This window comes from Anomaloglossus baeobatrachus, chromosome 7 (assembly GCF_048569485.1).
Source record: "Anomaloglossus baeobatrachus isolate aAnoBae1 chromosome 7, aAnoBae1.hap1, whole genome shotgun sequence".
NCBI classification, from domain to species: domain Eukaryota; kingdom Metazoa; phylum Chordata; class Amphibia; order Anura; family Aromobatidae; genus Anomaloglossus; species Anomaloglossus baeobatrachus.
The window spans coordinates 105,832,137-105,849,541 of NC_134359.1; the positions used below are offsets into that span (position 1 = coordinate 105,832,137).

Genomic DNA, 17,405 nt, shown 5'->3' on the forward strand with positions numbered 1-17,405 from the left:
GCCATATAACTACACAGCAGCCTTTCACAGCACACAGCCATATCACTACACAGCAGCCCTGTACAGCACACAGCCATATAACTACACAGCAGCCTTGCACAGCACACAGCCATATCACTACACAGCAGCCTTGCACAGCACACAGCCATATCACTACACAGCAGCCTTGCACAGCACACAGCCATATAACTACACAGCAGCCTTGCACAGCACACAGCCATATAACTACACAGCAGCCTTTCACAGCACACAGCCATATCACTACACAGCAGCCCTGTACAGCACACAGCCATATAACTACACAGCAGCCTTGCACAGCACACAGCCATATCACTACACAGCAGCCTTGCACAGCACACAGCCATATCACTACACAGCAGCCTTGCACAGCACACAGCCATATAACTACACAGCAGCCTTGCACAGCACACAGCCATATAACTACACAGCAGCCTTTCACAGCACACAGCCATATCACTACACAGCAGCCCTGTACAGCACACAGCCATATAACTACACAGCAGCCTTGCACAGCACACAGCCATATCACTACACAGCAGCCTTGCACAGCACACAGCCATATCACTACACAGCAGCCTTGCACAGCACACAGCCATATCACTACACAGCAGCCTTGCACAGCACACAGCCATATAACTACACAGCAGCCTTGCACAGCACACAGCCATATAACTACACAGCAGCCTTTCACAGCACACAGCCATATCACTACACAGCAGCCCTCTGCAGACCGCCATAGCACTACACAGCAGCCTTGCACAGCACACAGCCATATCACTACACAGCAGCCTTGCACAGCACACAGCCATATCACTACACAGCAGCCTTGCACAGCACACAGCCATATAACTACACAGCAGCCTTGCACAGCACACAGCCATATCACTACACAGCAGCCTTGCACAGCACACAGCCATATCACTACACAGCAGCCTTGCACAGCACACAGCCATATCACTACACAGCAGCCTTGCACAGCACACAGCCATATCACTACACACCAGCCCTCTGCAGACCGCCATAGCACTACACAGCAGCCATGTGACCTGCCTCGGGCCGCTGCCGCCGTGTTGTGTAAGCGCCACATGTCTCATTCATAATATTTACATCACTGACTGCAATCCTGCGCCCGCCCGCACCGAATCCTCCCACTCCTCCAATGAACCCGCCCAAGTCATCGCACAGATCGACCAGAGACACATAAACACGCCCTTCTCCGCTGCTATTGGTCCTGCCAGAGCCTCTCCCCTCTTCAATTGGCTCTCCACTGACGTTTCTGCTGTGCTGTTTTGCATAGCATTGGTCACACAATTTTCACTCCTCGGGTGATTGGTTGAGCTTCTTGAGTCGCTCGTATTACTTTACTAGCAAGTCCGGGGCGGCAGTTGGGATCAGTCTCCTCTGAGAGAAAGAAGCCGCTGGAAGTAGACGGAGGTGTTGGTGCGGACGCCGCGGGCAGCACGGGATCAAGCAAACTCCGCGTACTGCGCCACCGAGGAGGTAAGGCGGCGGGACGAGGGGCGCCATACTCACATACTGCCGTCAGCCGGGGGAGAAGAGGAGATGGGCGCCCGATGTGTACGATCTGATGAAAGGGCCACCCTTATCAAAATAACTACGTGATTGGGGGAGAAATGTTGCGCAGGGGCGGGGCTTAAGATCCTGGACCGCGGTGTGACGCAGTGTGTCATTGTGGTTTGGCCAGTGCTCCAGTGACGTCATGCGTGTAATGCTGCATGAGACAGCCAGAAGTTTATGATTTTGACAACTTGTATAATAAACTTTTAAGAACTGAGGATTAGGGAATGTAATAAATGGTGGGCTGTCCCTGTGCAATGTGACCCCCGAGCAGACCCCACAAACTATGGATGGAAAGGAGTCACAGAGTGTGACCCCACTCACATGCCCGAGCGTCACATACACAGATACAGCACATTACAGATTATGGGACTGTTCACATGTCTGTGTGTTAGGCTGCTTTCACACATCCGGTTTTTGCTGAGCAGCACAATGCGGCGCTTTGCAGAAAAAACATAACCGTTTTCTGCTGCCGGTTGCGTTTTTTCCCGCATAGACTTGCATTAGCGCCGTATTGTGCCGCATGGCCTTGTGTTGCGTCCGTTTTTTTGCGGCATATTTAGCCCATGAGGCGGCCGGATGGAACATTGCCTGGCACGTTTTTTTGTGCAGCGCAAAAAACACGATTTACAATGCAAGCCTATGGACGCCGGATGCGGCGTCCTGCGGCAAAAACCGCATCCGGACGCCAGATGCGGTTTGTTGAACTGCGCATGCTCAGTTTCAAGCCGCATCCGGCAAAAAACGGACGGGCCGCATGTAAAAACGGATCTGGTTTTTTTCGCCGAATCCGTTGCATAGGTTTTTGAGCCGGATTGTGCCGCTCAGCAAAAACCAGATGTGGGAAAGCAGCCTTAGTGATCACCTCCAAAAGGAAAAATGCGGACACAATGTTTTTTGTACAATTTTCAGATTAAAAATAACCAATTCAAGTAAAGGTGTCGAGGATGTGTGTGTGTGTGCCCCTGAGGATGTGTGTGTGTGTGCCCCTGAGGATGTGTGTGTGTGTGCCCCTGAGGATGTGTGTGTGTGTGTGCCCCTGAGGATGTGTGTGTGTGTGTGCCCCTGAGGATGTGTGTGTGTGTGTGTGTGTGTGTGTGCCCCTGAGGATGTGTGTGTGTGTGCCCCTGAGGATGTGTGTGTGTGTGCCCCTGAGGATGTGTGTGTGTGTGTGCCCCTGAGGATGTGTGTGTGTGTGTGCCCCTGAGGATGTGTGTGTGTGTGTGCCCCTGAGGATGTGTGTGTGTGTGTGTGTGTGTGTGTGCCCCTGAGGATGTGTGTGTGTGTGCCCCTGAGGATGTGTGTGTGTGTGCCCCTGAGGATGTGTGTGTGTGTGTGCCCCTGAGGATGTGTGTGTGTGTGTGCCCCTGAGGATGTGTGTGTGTGTGTGCCCCTGAGGATGTGTGTGTGTGTGTGTGTGTGTGTGTGTGTGTGCCCCTGAGGATGTGTGTGTGTGTGTGTGTGCCCCTGAGGATGTGTGTGTGTGTGTGTGTGTGCCCCTGAGGATGTGTGTGTGTGTGTGTGTGTGTGCCCCTGAGGATGTGTGTGTGTGTGTGTGTGTGTGTGCCCCTGAGGATGTGTGTGTGTGTGCCCCTGAGGATGTGTGTGTGTGTGTGTGCCCCTGAGGATGTGTGTGTGTGTGCCCCTGAGGATGTGTGTGTGTGTGTGTGTGCCCCTGAGGATGTGTGTGTGTGTGTGTGCCCCTGAGGATGTGTGTGTGTGTGTGTGTGCCCCTGAGGATGTGTGTGTGTGTGTGTGCCCCTGAGGATGTGTGTGTGTGTGTGCCCCTGAGGCTGTGTGTGTGTGCCCCTGAGGCTGTGTGTGTGTGCCCCTGAGGATGTGTGTGTGTGTGTGCCCCTGAGGATGTGTGTGTGTGTGTGCCCCTGAGGATGTGTGTGTGTGCCCCTGAGGATGTGTGTGTGTGTGTGTGTGTGTGCCCCTGAGGATGTGTGTGTGTGCCCCTGAGGATGTGTGTGTGTGTGTGTGCCCCTGAGGATGTGTGTGTGTGCCCCTGAGGATGTGTGTGTGTGCCCCTGAGGATGTGTGTGTGTGTGTGTGTGTGTGTGTGCCCCTGAGGATGTGTGTGTGTGTGTGCCCCTGAGGATGTGTGTGTGTGCCCCTGAGGATGTGTGTGTGTGTGTGCCCCTGAGGATGTGTGTGTGTGTGTGCCCCTGAGGATGTGTGTGTGTGCCCCTGAGGATGTGTGTGTGTGCCCCTGAGGATGTGTGTGTGTGCCCCTGAGGATGTGTGTGTGTGCCCCTGAGGATGTGTGTGTGTGCCCCTGAGGATGTGTGTGTGTGCCCCTGAGGATGTGTGTGTGTGCCCCTGAGGATGTGTGTGTGTGTGTGTGTGTGTGCCCCTGAGGATGTGTGTGTGTGTGTGCCCCTGAGGATGTGTGTGTGTGTGTGCCCCTGAGGCTGAGTGTGCCCCTGAGGCTGCCCCTGAGGCTGAGTGTGCCCCTGAGGCTGAGTGTGCCCCTGAGGCTGAGTGTGCCCCTGAGGCTGAGTGTGCCCCTGAGGCTGAGTGTGCCCCTGAGGCTGAGTGTGCCCCTGAGGCTGAGTGTGCCCCTGAGGCTGAGTGTGCCCCTGAGGCTGAGTGTGCCCCTGAGGCTGAGTGTGCCCCTGAGGCTGAGTGTGCCCCTGAGGCTGAGTGTGCCCCTGAGGCTGAGTGTGCCCCTGAGGCTGAGTGTGCCCCTGAGGCTGAGTGTGCCCCTGAGGCTGAGTGTGCCCCTGAGGCTGTGTGTGTGTGTGTGTGCCCCTGAGGATGTGTGTGTGTGTGTGTGCCCCTGAGGATGTGTGTGTGTGTGTGTGTGTGTGTGTGCCCCTGAGGATGTGTGTGTGTGTGTGTGTGTGCCCCTGAGGATGTGTGTGTGTGTGCCCCTGAGGATGTGTGTGTGTGTGCCCCTGAGGATGTGTGTGTGTGTGCCCCTGAGGATGTGTGTGTGTGTGCCCCTGAGGATGTGTGTGTGTGTGCCCCTGAGGATGTGTGTGTGTGTGTGTGTGTGCCCCTGAGGATGTGTGTGTGTGTGTGTGCCCCTGAGGATGTGTGTGTGTGTGTGTGTGCCCCTGAGGATGTGTGTGCCCCTGAGGATGTGTGTGTGTGTGTGTGTGTGTGTGTGTGTGTGTGTGTGCCCCTGAGGATGTGTGTGTGTGCCCCTGAGGATGTGTGTGTGTGTGTGCCCCTGAGGATGTGTGTGTGTGTGTGCCCCTGAGGATGTGTGTGTGTGTGTGCCCCTGAGGATGTGTGTGTGTGTGTGCCCCTGAGGATGTGTGTGTGTGTGTGTGCCCCTGAGGATGTGTGTGTGTGTGTGTGTGTGTGTGCCCCTGAGGATGTGTGTGTGTGTGTGCCCCTGAGGATGTGTGTGTGTGTGTGTGTGCCCCTGAGGATGTGTGTGTGTGTGTGTGCCCCTGAGGATGTGTGTGTGTGTGCCCCTGAGGATGTGTGTGTGTGTGTGTGTGTGTGCCCCTGAGGATGTGTGTGTGTGTGTGTGTGTGTGTGTGCCCCTGAGGATGTGTGTGTGTGTGTGTGCCCCTGAGGATGTGTGTGTGTGTGTGTGTGCCCCTGAGGATGTGTGTGTGTGTGTGCCCCTGAGGATGTGTGTGTGTGTGTGCCCCTGAGGATGTGTGTGTGTGTGTGTGTGTGCCCCTGAGGATGTGTGTGTGTGTGTGTGTGTGCCCCTGAGGGTGTGTGTGTGTGTGTGTGTGTGCCCCTGAGGATGTGTGTGTGTGTGCCCCTGAGGGTGTGTGTGTGTGTGTGCGCCCCTGAGGATGTGTGTGTGTGTGTGTGTGTGCCCCTGAGGATGTGTGTGTGTGTGTGTGTGTGTGTGTGCCCCTGAGGATGTGTGTGTGTGTGCCCCTGAGGATGTGTGTGTGTGTGTGTGCCCCTGAGGATGTGTGTGTGTGTGTGTGTGTGCCCCTGAGGATGTTTGTGTGTGTGCCGCTGAGGATGTGTGTGTGTGTGCCCCTGAGGATGTGTGTGTGTGTGTGCCCCTGAGGATGTGTGTGCCCCTGAGGATGTGTGTGTGTGTGCCCCTGAGGATGTGTGTGTGTGTGTGTGTGCCCCTGAGGATGTGTGTGTGTGCCCCTGAGGGTGTGTGTGTGTGTGTGCCCCTGAGGGTGTGTGTGTGTGTGCCCCTGAGGATGTGTGTGCCCCTGAGGATGTGTGTGCCCCTGAGGATGTGTGTGCCCCTGAGGATGTGTGTGTGTGTGTGTGCCCCTGAGGATGTGTGTGTGTGTGTGTGTGTGTGTGCCCCTGAGGATGTGTGTGTGTGTGTGTGTGTGTGTGTGCCCCTGAGGATGTGTGTGTGTGTGTGCCCCTGAGGATGTGTGTATGTGTGTGTGTGTGTGTGCCCCTGAGGATGTGTGTGTGTGTGTGTGTGTGTGTGTGTGTGTGCCCCTGAGGATGTGTGTGTGTGTGCCCCTGAGGATGTGTGTGTGTGTGCCCCTGAGGATGTGTGTGTGTGTGTGCCCCTGAGGATGTGTGTGTGTGTGTGTGTGTGTGCCCCTGAGGATGTGTGTGTGTGTGTGCCCCTGAGGATGTGTGTGTGTGTGTGTGTGTGTGCCCCTGAGGATGTGTGTGTGTGTGTGTGTGTGTGTGCCCCTGAGGATGTGTGTGTGTGTGCCCCTGAGGATGTGTGTGTGTGTGCCCCTGAGGATGTGTGTGTGTGTGCCCCTGAGGATGTGTGTGTGCCCCTGAGGATGTGTGTGTGCCCCTGAGGATGTGTGTGTGCCCCTGAGGATGTGTGTGTGTGTGCCCCTGAGGATGTGTGTGTGTGTGCCCCTGAGGATGTGTGTGTGTGTGCCCCTGAGGATGTGTGTGTGTGTGCCCCTGAGGATGTGTGTGTGTGCCCCTGAGGATGTGTGTGTGTGTGCCCCTGAGGATGTGTGTGTGTGTGCCCCTGAGGATGTGTGTGTGTGTGTGCCCCTGAGGATGTGTGTGTGTGTGTGCCCCTGAGGATGTGTGTGTGTGTGTGCCCCTGAGGATGTGTGTGTGTGTGTGCCCCTGAGGATGTGTGTGTGTGTGTGCCCCTGAGGATGTGTGTGTGTGTGTGCCCCTGAGGATGTGTGTGTGTGTGTGTGTGTGCCCCTGAGGATGTGTGTGTGTGTGTGTGTGCCCCTGAGGATGTGTGTGTGTGTGTGTGTGCCCCTGAGGATGTGTGTGTGTGTGCCCCTGAGGATGTGTGTGTGTGTGCCCCTGAGGATGTGTGTGTGTGTGCCCCTGAGGATGTGTGTGTGTGTGCCCCTGAGGATGTGTGTGTGTGTGTGCCCCTGAGGATGTGTGTGTGTGTGTGCCCCTGAGGATGTGTGTGTGTGTGTGCCCCTGAGGATGTGTGTGTGTGTGTGCCCCTGAGGATGTGTGTGTGCCCCTGAGGATGTGTGTGTGTGTGCCCCTGAGGATGTGTGTGTGTGTGTGCCCCTGAGGATGTGTGTGTGTGTGCCCCTGAGGATGTGTGTGTGTGTGTGTGTGTGTGTGTGTGTGTGTGTGCCCCTGAGGATGTGTGTGTGTGTGCCCCTGAGGATGTGTGTGTGTGTGCCCCTGAGGATGTGTGTGTGTGTGTGTGTGCCCCTGAGGATGTGTGTGTGTGTGCCCCTGAGGATGTGTGTGTGTGTGCCCCTGAGGATGTGTGTGTGTGTGCCCCTGAGGATGTGTGTGTGTGTGCCCCTGAGGATGTGTGTGTGTGTGTGCCCCTGAGGATGTGTGTGTGTGTGCCCCTGAGGATGTGTGTGTGTGTGTGCCCCTGAGGATGTGTGTGTGTGTGCCCCTGAGGATGTGTGTGTGCCCCTGAGGATGTGTGTGTGTGTGCCCCTGAGGATGTGTGTGTGTGTGTGCCCCTGAGGATGTGTGTGTGTGTGCCCCTGAGGATGTGTGTGTGTGTGTGTGTGTGTGTGTGTGCCCCTGAGGATGTGTGTGTGTGTGCCCCTGAGGATGTGTGTGTGTGTGCCCCTGAGGATGTGTGTGTGTGTGTGTGCCCCTGAGGATGTGTGTGTGTGTGTGCCCCTGAGGATGTGTGTGTGTGTGTGTGCCCCTGAGGATGTGTGTGTGTGTGTGTGCCCCTGAGGATGTGTGTGTGTGCCCCTGAGGATGTGTGTGTGTGTGTGCCCCTGAGGATATGTGTGTGTGTGTGCCCCTGAGGATGTGTGTGTGTGTGCCCCTGAGGATGTGTGTGTGTGTGTGTGCCCCTGAGGATGTGTGTGTGTGTGTGCCCCTGAGGATGTGTGTGTGTGTGTGTGCCCCTGAGGATGTGTGTGTGTGTGTGCCCCTGAGGATGTGTGTGTGTGTGTGCCCCTGAGGATGTGTGTGTGTGTGTGTGCCCCTGAGAATGTGTGTGCCCCTGAGGATGTGTGTGCCCCTGAGGATGTGTGTGTGTGTGTGTGTGTGTGTGTGCCCCTGAGAATGTGTGTGTGTGTGTGCCCCTGAGGATGTGTGTGCCCCTGAGGATGTGTGTGTGTGTGTGTGTGTGTGTGTGTGCCCCTGAGGATGTGTGTGTGTGTGTGTGTGTGCCCCTGAGGATGTGTGTGTGTGTGTGTGCCCCTGAGGATGTGTGTGTGTGTGTGTGTGTGCCCCTGAGGATGTGTGTGCCCCTGAGGATGTGTGTGCCCCTGAGGATGTGTGTGCCCCTGAGGATGTGTGTGCCCCTGAGGATGTGTGTGCCCCTGAGGATGTGTGTGTGTGTGTGCCCCTGAGGGTGTGTGTGTGTGTGTGCCCCTGAGGATGTGTGTGCCCCTGAGGATGTGTGTGCCCCTGAGGATGTGTGTGCCCCTGAGGATGTGTGTGCCCCTGAGGATGTGTGTGCCCCTGAGGATGTGTGTGCCCCTGAGGATGTGTGTGTGTGTGTGTGTGCGTGTGCCCCTGAGGGTGTGTGTGTGTGTGTGTGTGTGCCCCTGAGGGTGTGTGTGTGTGTGTGTGTGTGCCCCTGAGGATGTGTGTGTGTGTGTGTGCCCCTGAGGATGTGTGTGTGTGTGTGTGCCCCTGAGGATGTGTGTGTGTGTGTGTGCCCCTGAGGATGTGTGTGTGTGTGTGCCCCTGAGGATGTGTGTGTGTGTGTGCCCCTGAGGATGTGTGTGTGTGTGTGTGTGCCCCTGAGGATGTGTGTGTGTGTGTGCCCCTGAGGGTGTGTGTGTGTGCCCCTGAGGATGTGTGTGTGTGTGTGCCCCTGAGGATGTGTGTGTGTGCCCCTGAGGATGTGTGTGTGTGTGTGTGTGCCCCTGAGGATGTGTGTGTGTGTGTGTGCCCCTGAGGATGTGTGTGTGTGTGTGTGCGCCCCTGAGGATGTGTGTGTGTGTGTGTGCCCCTGAGGATGTGTGTGTGTGTGTGTGTGTGCCCCTGAGGATGTGTGTGTGTGTGTGTGCCCCTGAGGATGTGTGTGTGTGTGTGTGTGTGCCCCTGAGGATGTGTGTGTGTGTGTGTGTGTGTGCCCCTGAGGATGTGTGTGTGTGTGTGTGTGTGTGCCCCTGAGGATGTGTGTGTGTGTGTGTGCCCCTGAGGATGTGTGTGTGTGTGTGTGCCCCTGAGGATGTGTGTGTGTGTGTGCCCCTGAGGATGTGTGTGTGTGTGTGCCCCTGAGGATGTGTGTGTGTGTGTGTGTGTGTGTGTGCCCCTGAGGATGTGTGTGTGTGTGTGTGTGTGTGTGTGCCCCTGAGGATGTGTGTGTGTGTGTGCCCCTGAGGATGTGTGTGTGTGTGTGTGTGTGTGCCCCTGAGGATGTGTGTGTGTGTGTGTGTGTGTGCCCCTGAGGATGTGTGTGTGTGTGTGTGTGTGTGTGCCCCTGAGGATGTGTGTGTGTGTGTGTGTGCCCCTGAGGATGTGTTTGTGCCCCTGAGGATGTGTGTGTGCCCCTGAGGATGTGTGTGTGCCCCTGAGGATGTGTGTGTGCCCCTGAGGATGTGTGTGTGTGTGTGTGTGCCCCTGAGGATGTGTGTGTGTGTGTGTGTGTGCCCCTGAGGATGTGTGTGTGTGTGTGTGTGTGCCCCTGAGGATGTGTGTGTGTGTGTGTGTGTGCCCCTGAGGATGTGTGTGTGTGTGTGTGTGCCCCTGAGGATGTGTTTGTGCCCCTGAGGATGTGTGTGTGCCCCTGAGGATGTGTGTGTGCCCCTGAGGATGTGTGTGTGCCCCTGAGGATGTGTGTGTGTGTGTGTGTGTGCCCCTGAGGATGTGTGTGTGTGTGTGTGTGTGTGTGTGTGTGTGTGTGTGTGTGTGTGCCCCTTGAGGATGTGTGTGTGTGTGTGCCCCTGAGGATGTGTGTGTGCCCCTGAGGATGTGTGTGTGTGTGTGTGTGTGTGCCCCTGAGGATGTGTGTGTGTCTGTGTGTGTGCCCCTGAGGATGTGTGTGTGTGTGTGTGTGCCCCTGAGGATGTGTGTGTGTCTGTGTGTGTGCCCCTGAGGATGTGTGTGTGTGTGTGTGTGTGTGTGCCCCTGAGGATGTGTGTGTGTGTGTGTGTGTGTGCCCCTGAGGATGTGTGTGTGTGCCCCTGAGGATGTGTGTGTGTGTGTGTGTGTGTGTGTGTGTGTGCCCCTTGAGGATGTGTGTGTGCCCCTGAGGATGTGTGTGTGTGTGCCCCTGAGGATGTGTGTGTGTGTGTGTGTGCCCCTGAGGATGTGTGTGTGTGTGTGTGTGTGCCCCTGAGGATGTGTGTGTGTGTGTGTGCCCCTGAGGATGTGTGTGTGTGTGTGCCCCTGAGGATGTGTGTGTGTGTGTGTGTGCCCCTGAGGATGTGTGTGTGTGTGCCCCTGAGGATGTGTGTGTGTGTGTGTGCCCCTTGAGGATGTGTGTGTGCCCCTGAGGATGTGTGTGTGTGTGTGTGTGTGTGTGTGTGTGTGTGTGTGTGTGTGTGTGTGTGTGTGTGCCCCTGAGGATGTGTGTGTGTGTGTGTGTGTGTGTGTGTGTGTGTGCCCCTGAGGATGTGTGTGTGTGTGTGTGTGTGTGTGTGTGTGTGTGCCCCTGAGGATGTGTGTGTGTGTGCCCCTGAGGATGCGTGTGTGTGTGCCCCTTGAGGATGCGTGTGTGTGTGCCCCTGAGGATGCGTGTGTGTGTGCCCCTTGAGGATGTGTGTGTGCCCCTGAGGATGTGTGTGTGTGTGTGTGTGTGTGTGTGTGTGTGTGTGCCCCTTGAGGATGTGTGTGTGCCCCTGAGGATGTGTGTGTGTGTGTGTGTGTGTGTGTGTGTGTGTGTGTGCCCCTGAGGATGCGTGTGTGTGTGTGTGTACCCCTCAGGATATGTATGCCCTTTAGGATGTGTGTGCCTCTCAGGATAGATGTGCCCCTTAGAATAGATGTACCCCTCAGAATCGGTGTACCCCTCAGATGCCATCCACGTGTCAACCATGTGCTGGCTGTGTATTACTACTGACGGGTGGAAGAGGATCAGAAAATGTTCTTATTTATTTTGCATTTGACACCACAATGATGGTAAAAACAGACACAAGAGAGGTGCGAAAGTGGGGGGAAATCTGCTCCATAATAATGAAAAGCAGACATTTTTTTCTAGTATACAAAAAAATTGTATGGATGAGTCCTAATGTGGATCAGCAACAAAAGAAAGGCACAGAGGAATGCGGGCGAGGCAGGAATAGAAGGTTCAGCAGACCCCCAATTATTGAGAATGCATGGAAAGTGGGCAGCGCTCTACAGCAGGTGACGTCCAGCAGTGACAACATTGAGGTGGACGGTGCGGACACAGCCACAGGTGTCGGTAAGGCTACTTTCACACATCCGGTTTGAGCCGTGCGGCTCTATGCAGCTGTGAAACCTATGCAACGGATGCGGCGAAAATACCGCATCCTTTGCATACGTTTTTACATGCGGCCGGTCCGTTTTTTTCCGGTTGTGGCACGCTACTGAGCGTGCGCAGTGGAAGAAACCGCATGCGGCGGCCAGATGCGTTTTTTTTCCGCATCGCGCCGCATCCGGCGCCCATAGGCATGCCTTGAAAATGCGCCGCAGCGGCCAGATGCGGCGCAATGCAGTTTTTTTTGCCGGAGCAAAAAACGTTGCAGGCAACGTTCCATCCGGCCGAGGCATCGGCTTAATCTGCCGCATGCGGCAAAAACCGGCCCGAACGCAAGCCCATGTGGCACAATACGGCACTAATGTAAGTCTATGCAAAAAAAAACGCAACCGGCGGCAAAAAAAACAGTTGCGGTTTTTCTGCAGAGCGCCGTATTGTGCCGCAGAGCAAAAACCGGATGTGTGAAAGTAGCCTAAGTCACTTGGATTAACCACCTGGCTTTTTAGTCACAATTGCACGGCACAGTGGCTCAGTGGTTAGCACTGCAGCCTTGCAGCGCTGGGGTCCTGGGTTCAATTCCCACCAAGGACACCATCTGCAAGGAGTTTGTATGTTCTCCCCGTGTTTGCGTGGGTTTCCTCCCACACTCCAAAAATATACAGTTAGATTGCATTGTGAGCCCCAATGGGGACAGTGTTGCCAATGTATGTAAAGAGCTATGGAATTAATAGCGCTATATAAATAAATAAATTATTATATTATGTTTAAATAAGAAAAATGTTTCCCAAAGTGGACAACCTGTAATGGACCATCTTCACTACCCGCTTTGAAGAAGTGATCTCATTGACCATTTACCACAACGCAGATTAAGGATTTTGCTGAATATTGAGTTGTTAATTGATGTGTCTGGAGTGCTGAGTATAGCTCCTGTCTATTACAATACACTCCACACTGAAATTGCATCACCAAGAAGGAAAAGTCGTGAAATCATGGACATCAAGGGATGGGTAGACATGTTAATATTATGAAAACAGAGAAACAACATTTTCAAAACATCTTGATTTATTTGGTATCGATTATAAACGCCAATTAAAGAAACCCTTGTACCTACATGCTCTGCCTGCTATCACAGAGGTTATTAATGGTCGTCTGCGGAATGTTCTGCTTTGCTGAATCCACTTGGGCAAGTCATCAGCATTCAGTGCTGGAGGCTCCTTTAGAATTTGCAGATCAATGACGTCCCAGATGTGCTCCATGGGAGACAAGACCGGAGACGTTGCACGTCATGGCAACACATCTAGGCTACATAGGCTGCTCACAGTAGCATGAGCAATAAGTGGACAAATGTGCAGAAAAACTGCTTCTGGGATACTTTGGAGCAATTGCCGTACCTCTGGTTACACATCCAAATCAATGTCACACCAAGCTGCTATTGTTCCTGGACTAAAGACAAGTGAGGTCCAGCAACCCTATATCTTGTCACCCCACACCATCATTTTAGGAGTAGAACTGAAGTGACATTCTTTTTTGAAGGTTTCTACATGGTGTTGCTTACAGGATTTCAATACTAATTTTGGCTATCGTATCTAAAGCGGGCTTTACACACTACGACATCGCTCAAGTGATCTCGTTGGGGTCATGGAATTTGTGACGCACATCCGGTCGCTTTAGCAATGCCGTTGCGTATGACACCTAAAAAACCGCAAAAATGTGCAAAATCGCTCATCGGTGACATGGGGGTCCATTCTGAAATATCGTTACTGCAGCAGTAACAAAGTTGTTCCTCGTTCCAGCGGCAGCACACATCGCTCCGTGTGACACCGCAGGAACGAGGAACCTCACCTTACCTGCCTCCCGCCCGCAATGCGGAAGGAAGGAGGTGGGCGGGATGTTACGTCCCGCTCATCTCCGCCCCTCCGCTTCTATTGGGCGGCGGTTCAGTGATGCTGCTGTGACGTCGCTGTGACGCTGAACGAACCGCCCCCTTAGAAAGGAGGCGGTTCGCCGGTCACAGTGACGTCGCAGGGAAGATAAGTCCGTGTGACGGGTCCGGGCGATGTTGTGCGGCACGGGCAGCGATTTGCCGGTGTCGCACAACCGATGGGGGCGGGTACGCACGCTGGCGATATCTGTACCGATATCGCAGTGTGTAAAGCGGCCTTTAGGCTAGATTCACACTTGCGTTGTGCGGCATCCATCGCGTTGCGTTGTGTGACGGATGTAATGGATGCGTTGCATATAGTGGCACAACTGTTGCGAAGGATCCTGCAAAACAGAATCCGTTGTACCTTTTTTTCAGCAATTTACTCAACTGAGCATGCGCAGGTGTGTAAAGACTGATCCGTCACAGGAATCCATCAAATGACGGATTCCTCCACCATAGGCTTCCATTATAAAAATGACGGACGCCGACGGAATACAGCACATTGCTGGTTTTTTTTGACACTCTGGGAAGCGCAGAAAAACGCTACATGCTGCGTTCTTTCCTCACAGCGTCAGCCGGCGAATACAACGCAAGGCCATCCGTCGCAATGCGTCATCAATATAAGTCAATGGGAAACAGCGCACATCTGTTAACAGATTGCGCAGTGTCCCAAAGCGGCGGATTGCGACGGCTGCCAAAGAACGCAAGTGTGAAAGTACCCTAAGACAATATTGGGACTCATCGATGAAGAGGACAGACCTACCTCCATTCCAGCCTCTATTGTCTTCTTGCTCTGCACCATAATACGTTCTGAGACCATTTGTGTGAAGTCAGTGGATCAACTGTAGTTGGTCATCTAGCTCATAGCCCAATGTGGGGCAAACACCTTCTGTGTAGACACTGATATCTTTGATATGGTATATGATGTTTAATTTCACTTGATATACAGAATGGATCAGTCGTGGAACCAGCAGTATGGCCATTTCTCCAAAGTGTCCCAGAAGCCAATCTTCAAGACAACAGCATCAGGCTGCATGTGAGCAGCCTGTATAGCCTAAACGTGTCACGGCCTGCAGCATCTCTGGAATAGTCTACCATCAGTCATATCTGTGACGTCATTGGTCCCTATAATAATGGATGCTGCCAGCAGAGGATCTTGATAATTTCGGTGCCCAAGAGCATTCCACCATCCTGTGAGTAACACGAGGTTTGGAAAAGTGTAGCGTACTACCATATGCCATATATTTCACTTTGCAGTATACTAATGTATACTTGCCAAACAGAAACCGTAAAGGTGGCTGTGTTGCCGCCAACTAGCAATGTATCCCTATGGATAGGTTACATTGTATTTCCCCACATACACACTATACATGGGACAAAAACGTGGTGTGAACATAGTCTTAGGTGGGCTTTGCACGTTACAACATCGCACGTGCGATGTTGGTGGGGTCAAATCGAAAGTGACGCACATCCGGCGTCACTTTCGACATCGTTGTGTGTAAATTCTAGATGATACGATTAACGAGCGCAAAAGCGTCGTTATCGTATCATCGGTGCAGGCTCCGACTTTTCCATAGGGGGGCTTTGCACGTTGCGACATCGCAAGCCAATGCTGCAATGTCGCACGCGATAATCCCCGCCCCCGTCTCAGGTACGATATCTTGTGATAGCTGAAGTAGCGAAAATTATCACTATGCCAGCTTCACATGTACTCACCTGCCCTGCGACCGTCGCTCTGGCCGGCGACCCGCCTCCTTCCTAAGGGGGACGGGTCGTGCAGCGTCATAGCGACGTCACACGGCAGGCGGCCAATAGCGGCGGAGGGGCGGAGATGAGCAGGATGTAAACATCCCGCCCACCTCCTTCCTTCCGTATAGCCGCCGGCGGCAGGTAAGGTGATGTTCCTCGCTCCTGCGGCTTTACATACAGCAATGTGTGCTGCCGCAGGAACGAGGAACAGCATCGTACCTGTCGCGGCAGCGTAATTCTGAAAAAGTCGGAGCCTGCACCGATGATACGATAACGACGCTTTTGTGCTCGTTAATTGTATCATCTAGGATTTACACACAACGATGTCGAAAGTGACGCCGGATGTGCATCACTTTCGATTTGACCCCACCGATATCGCACGTGCGATGTTGCAACGTGCAAAGCCGCCCATAATTTCGCTGCAGCGACGGTACGATGTTGTTCCTCGTCAGGGGAGTGTGCGGCCATGCCGGGTTCTACCATGAGAGACTCGCGCGAGTTACACGCGAGGCACTAGCAAGTGTGATTCTGACCTATGGAGTAGTTTGGATCAGTGCCCTGATTTCAGCCGTATGGACTTTACGGACCACTGTAGCTGCAGCTGAGATCATGGCCAAGGTACAAATGAATGTGAACTCTCATCCTTTAGGACCTCTAGTACTGATGTTATTTATTAATCCTGGAGAATCCCTTAACAATGATGTTCTGTTTCATATGACACTGAAGCCGTGACCTTACCTTTTAGCAGTTTGGTTGTCACACTTTTGTTACCCCACTGACTTTGAAGGAAACATTTCAGTGATGTGTATCTAACCCTGCTGTTAATGATAAACTATGTCTGCATGGGGGATGCACTGGTACATTACTGTGTGGAATAGTTTTGGATTTAGAACAAGGTAATGATGGGAACCAAGCTTTTGGTGTGGTGGTTTTAAGTGTCATCTTCTGATAAGTTCTTCTTCTGGTTTTATAGAAATTCTAAAGGATACTCCACCAGCAAGGAAAGATGACCCCGGCTCTTACGGACACAGTTCCACAAGAACCTGGCCTTCATTTCTCGCCTTCTCTCGGTATAAAGAGCCTGAGTGCAGATCTCAATGTTTGCGTGGATACTTCCAAGACTCCTTCCAAAGCCAGCAGCTCAAGTGTTGCCTATTGTGATCCTGCACTCTGCCTTCCGGAAGACCTCAGTGACTTGCAGCTGGAGGAATCTCTTTCTTCTGCACATTACCAAACCTTTTTTCTGTTGACAAGTTCTGATATGTATGGGCAGGAAAGTAGTACCTTTCCATTGATGACAGAGCAAGAGTCATACAGGCAGAGGTTACAAGCAAAGCATGATGCTCATGCAAGGAAAGTTAAGAGAGAACTTTTCCCGGGCACTGTCAGCAAAGTTCTAGCGGACGTAAACAAGCTATGGGATATATCTGTGACTGAGGATGAAGGGGTTCATAGACTGAGTGGCCGAATAGATGGGGAAAGCCTTGCCTTCCCATTTGCTGATGACTGTACTTTACCAGATTTTAGGTGCATTTCACCTATGGAAAATGAATTACAAAAGGCAGCTGAGGCAAAGGTATTACATGTGAAATATCTGAATCGGCAGCAGGAACTTCGAAGTCGTGCCCAAAGGTCTAGGAAACGTTTGCAGTTGCTATTGGCCAGATATACGGTGGATCATTGTAGCCAACAGATAAGTGGCTTAGTGAAGGGGAAGATTAAAAAGCTCAACGCACACAACAACCCTACTACCTACTCATGTACAGGAGTACAAACACCGCCCGACGTGGTCAAAGGGCTGACCCAAAGTGCCTCCATTGACATTAAGGATGGGTCCCCTATGGGGTCTCTCACTGCCATTACGAAGTTTTCTGTGCCAGCAGTGGGGGCTTTACGATGTATTCAGCAAGAATTGGACTCAGATGTAACAGATTGTAGCTCAGAAGAGGACTGGGATGAAAAGCCAAAAAATGCTCAAGACTGGTAAGTGAAGATTCAAGAGGGTTATCCAGTTTTTGTAAAAATTGATTGCCTATACTTCGGATAGATCATCAATATGAGATCTGATGTTAGGGTGAACACTTAACCAGGCTTCACTCGTGTTGCCCACTGACTGATCTAATTGGTGTTGGATCGAGTGCTTGCTTGAAAGATGACATCAGACATAGTCGGATATTCATCTTTCCTCTTTCAGAGGTGGCCCAGAACAGTTTATTACAACTGAAACATGCCCTGATATAACCTAGGAAAGGGGCATGGTTGGCTCTACAGTGGGCATGCCCGGATGTGTTCATTGGTCAGTGGGTTGAACAATGTGTTAGTCCATGAGCTAATTGGTGGGTGTCATCGTCTATTGGCCCCACGTTGGGCGCCATCGTAGGCAGGTCTATGATGTCATCAGGGCATATC

General features: G+C 53.1%; 1 protein-coding gene across 2 annotated transcripts in view; it reads left to right on the top strand.

The window, feature by feature from the left end:
- The first annotated feature begins 1,345 nt into the window (after nt 1-1,345).
- Nucleotides 1,346-17,405, top strand: part of KANSL1L (KAT8 regulatory NSL complex subunit 1 like) — a 110,671-nt gene continuing 94,611 nt past the window's right edge. For both annotated transcript variants that reach the window (XM_075317544.1, XM_075317545.1), the window contains exons 1-2: nt 1,346-1,521; nt 15,970-16,979. In XM_075317544.1, the coding sequence (XP_075173659.1) occupies nt 16,003-16,979 (977 nt within the window). In that variant the 5' untranslated portion in view covers nt 1,346-1,521; nt 15,970-16,002. The remainder of the gene's footprint in view (nt 1,522-15,969; nt 16,980-17,405) is intronic.